At 46.3% G+C, this 4346-nt stretch overlaps 2 protein-coding genes across 2 annotated transcripts; both read right to left on the minus strand.

Annotated features, from left to right (window-relative positions):
- Positions 1-319: 319 nt before the first annotated feature.
- LOC105557819 lies at positions 320-1227 on the minus strand. The gene has a single exon (XM_012005181.1). The coding sequence runs from the start codon at positions 902-904 to the stop codon at positions 320-322; it is 585 nt and encodes a 194-aa protein (XP_011860571.1). The 5' UTR covers positions 905-1227.
- Positions 1228-1461: 234 nt separating this feature from the next.
- Positions 1462-4346, minus strand: LOC105557820. The gene is made up of 4 exons (XM_012005182.1): positions 3458-4346; positions 2504-3323; positions 1799-2364; positions 1462-1712 (listed from the first exon to the last, which is right to left on the minus strand). The coding sequence occupies exons 1-4, from the start codon at positions 4344-4346 to the stop codon at positions 1462-1464; spliced, it is 2526 nt and encodes an 841-aa protein (XP_011860572.1).

The following is a 4346-nucleotide window of genomic DNA, read 5'->3' on the forward strand; positions in this document are numbered from 1 at the left end:
GCGATGTACCAAATACGGCCACTTCTCACAATCAGCCCTAGCCGAACACAAGATTGTGACCGGACACGCCTATAGGTGTTCTAGTTATTACACACTATAAAATGGACGCAATTACTTCTATATAATAAAGTCTTTATTCTCTGCAACTATTACACAGGTACTGACTAGCTCGGGCGGTAGTCAAGAGACAAATGAAGTAGTAGTCTCTTTTTGGCGGGACGATGATGTTGGATGCGTTCTGAAACCCATCGGTTCTGGTTGTAGGTGGCGCTGTTGATTCGGTCCAGTTGATGCCGCCACAATACTCCCCTCCGAGTGACTATGTCACGAATCTGACAACTTTGGTTTTCTTTGGAGCGTAGGATGCCTCTATACCTGCGCTGGATTGTCCGGGTTCCGGTTGGTCTTCCTGCGGGTCTGTAGCCTCAATAAATGCCGGCTTCAACCTGTCGATGTTGATGGTGGTTGGCTGTCCCTTGTAGTTGATCTTAAAAAGAGAATCGTTAAGTTTAGTTATAACTGGGAATGGTCCTTCGTATGGCTGTTCCAATGGGCCCTTTCGTCTATCCACCCGTACAAATACGTGTGTGCTGGATTCCAGTTCTTTGTGGATAAATGGCTTCTTCTTGATGTGATGTGCTGTGGGTTTTGCCCTGGTTGCTCTCATGTATTCCCGAAATTTTTCGGTAAACATTTGTGGACATCCCGTTGGTTCCTCTGCAGCGAAGTATTCACCGGGCAACTTCAACGTGGTACCGTATACCAACTCTGCTGCGGATGCTTTAATATCTTCTTTGTAGCTGGATCTCAGGCCAAGTAAAACGACTGGAAGTGCTCCCACCCAATTTTGTGTTTCGTGGCACTTTATGGCTGTTTTAAGCGAACGATGCCATCTTTCGATCATGCCATTAGCTTGCGGGTGATAAGCTGTCGTGCGGAATCGTCTGCTTCCGATGAGTTTGGTCAGCGCTTCGAATATGAGTGATTCAAACTGGCTTCCTCTGTCCGTTGTAATTATGGCTGGTGCTCCAAATCGGGCGACCCAAGTGGTAAAGAAAACTGTCGCTATGGTGTCCGCAGATATATCGGCTATTGGTGTTGCTTCTGGCCATCTTGTTTACCTGTCTATCATTGTTAGGCAGTATTTGTTACCTTCAGCAGTCGGCAGCGGGCCAACGATGTCGAGGTGCACCTGGTGGAAACGTTCATCTGGAATTCCAATGTGTTCTGGTATGCGTTGATTGTGGCGTTGGATTTTTGCGCGTTGACAAGGTAGACACGTCTTTACCCAGTTCGCCACATCTTTGTTCATGCTAGGCCAAACGAATCGTTGAGCTATGGTTTTGCGCGTTGCCTTGATCCCTGGGTGTGATGTCGTGGACTGTATCGACTACCTGTCTGCGTAATGAGGCTGGAATATAAATTCTTATTTGGTTAGTGACATCGCAATAAATTGTGGTTTCAGAGTTGTCTAGGCGCAGTTTTCGGAGCGTGAGTGCGGAGTGTCCTTGCAGTAGGTTTTGCAGTTCCGCGTCGTTGCTGCTCTCTTGCTATTTCCTGTGTACTGACGATCACCGGCATGTCTATTGCTTCGATCCTGGAGAGGGTGTCGGCTATTATGTTGTTCTTCCCGGCGATATGTTCATGTGGTTGACGAACTGGCTTATGAAACCAAGCTGTCGTATCTGTCGTGGTGAAGCTTTGTCTGGTTTCTGCGTCAGTGCGTATGTGAGTGGTTTATGATCGGTACGTATTGTTAATTCACGTCACTCGACCATATATCTAAAAAATTTTATGCCTTCATAAGTTGCGAGTAACTCTCGATCATATGCACTATATTTGGTCTGTGCTTGGGTTAATTTCTTTGAAAAAAAACCCAATGGTTGGCGTTGTCCATTGATGCGCTGCTCTAAAACCGCTCCGATTGCGATATCCGATGCGTCCGTACTTAGTATTAATGGAACGTCTTCCGCTGGATGCGCTAATAACGTAGCTTCTGCCAATTGCCTCTTGCAGTCTTCGAAAGCTTGTTCGGTTTCTTGGTTCCAGTTTGGTGAGCGTTTATCCTTTTTTGTTGCTCCGTGTGTGAGGATGTGGAGTGGTGCCTGTGTTCGTGCTGCCGCTGGTATAAATCGTCTGTAAAAGTTTATCATGCCCAGCACTCTTCGTAGTTCTTCGATTGTCTTTGGTTTGTTGATACGTAATATTGCCTCGACTTTGGTTTGTATCGGTTTGGTACCGTCTTTGGTAATTGAACATCCGAGGTACTTGACTTCCTGTTGGCCTAGGTTGCATTTCTCGGCGTTGATGCTGAGTCCGTACTCTTTTAATCGTTGTAAAACCTGCCTCAGTGTTCCTTGTGCTCTGATTCCGTTTTAGATGCTATGAGGATATCATCTATGTAGCAGAAATAAAATTCCAGTCCTCGAAGTGCTGTATCCATAAAGCGTTGGAAAGTTTGTGCAGCGTTTTTAAACCAAATAGCATGACATTAAACTCGAACAATCCAAAAGGAGTGATTAGAGCTGTCTTTGTTTTATCGTGTGTCGCCATTGGAATCTGGTGACATGCACGTGTTAAGTCAATTGTACTAAACACCGTACAGCCGTGCAATTTATGAGCAAAGTCCTGTAAATGCGGTATAGGATACTTATCTGGTACGGTTACTTTGTTTAGGCGTCGGTAGTCGCCGCAAATTCGCCATTTGCCGTCCTTTTTGGGAACCAAATGAATTGCACTTGCCCATTGGCCGCTTCCTGGCTGGCAAATTCCTGCTTTGATCCAGCTGTCGATTTCCCTTTTGGCGAACCTCAACTTCTCGGGAGTTAAACGTCTCGCACGATCTGTGAGTGGTGGTCCTTCTGTTAAAATGTAGTGTTCAACTGTGTGTATCTTTACCTTCTTGGATGAGGGTATGGTAATATCGCTGAACTCGGCCAATATTTGCGAATGTGTGGTGTGTTGGTGTTTCAGTATGTATACTGATTGTGTCTGTTTGCTCGTAACTTTTCCTTCGGTTTTCAGTTGTGTGATTCCATCAATGAGCTTTCTGTTCCTTAAGTCCACGAGTAGGTTGAAGTGGTAAAAGAAATCCGCTCCTAGGATCGGTGTTGAAACGTCCGCGATTACGAAGTTCCATTTAAAGGCACGTCTTAAACCCAAGTTGAGTTCTAGTTCCAGGTTTCCGTATGACTTGATTCTTGATCCATTAGCTGCAAAAAGTGATAGGTTAGTCTCGTTATTGCAGTGTTTTTTAAAGCTCCTAGGTAGAACGGATATATCTGATCCCGTATCGGCTAAAAAGGTGGTTCCCGTCTTCCTGTCTGCAATTAGGAGACGAAGGTGTTTAGTGAGACCGTTGACAGCCGTCTCCTCTTGTCCCGGTCTTTCTAGTTTTCCAAAGTTTTTGCTTCTTTGTAGTGAATGCACGGTTCTTGGCAGCGTCGTGCTTTGTCACCAAATCGCGAGTGATAGTAGCAAAGCACGTTAGAATCTTGGGTACCCGCGGTTTTGTCTCGGCTTTTGGATCTGGACCTGTTGTGGTATGTAGGTCTGGTATTGCTTCGGGGCCTCTTGTGTTTGAACTCGGCGGAGAGTTTTTCCACCATTTTTCGTATCTCGTTGATTTCCGCTTGTATTCCGGGCGTCGTTTGACTCGTGGCTGGTTGTTGGCTATCGGCTCGGATCAGTGCTAGCTGTGGCTTAATGGTTTCTATAATCCGGTCTGCTTGTAGCGCTAGTGTGTCCAGGTCGCCCTCGGATGAAATGGCTAGGATGCTGCGCGCATTTTCCGGCAACTGTTCTAGAAATAAGCTGCGGATCATAATGTCGGTGCAGTCTTTACCTGCTAAGTTTCGCAAACGCTGTAGAAGGTGCGAGGGTTTGCTCTCGCCTAATTCATGGCCGCGTAATAGTTTTCGCAGTTTCGTTTCTTTAGATTCACCGAAGGCGTTAATAATTCTCGTCTTGATCGCGTCGTATTTGTTCTGGCTTGGGGGGTCAGTAATTAAATCAGTGACGAATGGAATGGTGGTCCGATCTAGATTACTTAAGATATGTCGGAACTTAGTCTCGTCGCTTGTGATGCGGTTCAATGCAAAAGTGGCTTCTACTACATTGAACCACTGCGTAGGCATTTCGCGCCAAAATGGTTGCGGTAACCTTACTTTGTGCGTTGCGCTGACCCATGCCTCGTCTATTAACGGATGGGTTACTGCTGCTTGTGTATGCCCTGCGTGCGAACCTCCTAATGCTGCCGTTCCTTGACCGCTTGCCTCGAGTTGTAAATCCTCATCTGTCTCGTCGGGCTTCAAGCCGTCTCGTGGCGGTGAATGTTCGAACGGCAT

This window comes from Vollenhovia emeryi, unplaced genomic scaffold (assembly GCF_000949405.1).
Source record: "Vollenhovia emeryi isolate VEMERY1.0 unplaced genomic scaffold, V.emery_V1.0 DF939414.1, whole genome shotgun sequence".
Classification (NCBI taxonomy): Eukaryota; Metazoa; Arthropoda; class Insecta; order Hymenoptera; family Formicidae; genus Vollenhovia; species Vollenhovia emeryi.

Coding starts and splice junctions, on each gene's coding strand:
- LOC105557819 (XM_012005181.1), bottom strand. CDS start 904: ATGATCGAAAGATGGCATCGTTCGCTTAAAACAGCCATAAAGTGCCAC.
- LOC105557820 (XM_012005182.1), bottom strand. CDS start 4,346: ATGCCGTTCGAACATTCACCGCCACGAGACGGCTTGAAGCCCGACGAG. Junction 3,324..3,457: donor CTACTATCACTCGCGATTTG/GTGACAAAGCAC, acceptor TCCTAATTGCAG/ACAGGAAGACGGGAACCACC. Junction 1,713..1,798: donor GTTACTCGCAACTTATGAAG/GCATAAAATTTT, acceptor GCACTGACGCAG/AAACCAGACAAAGCTTCACC.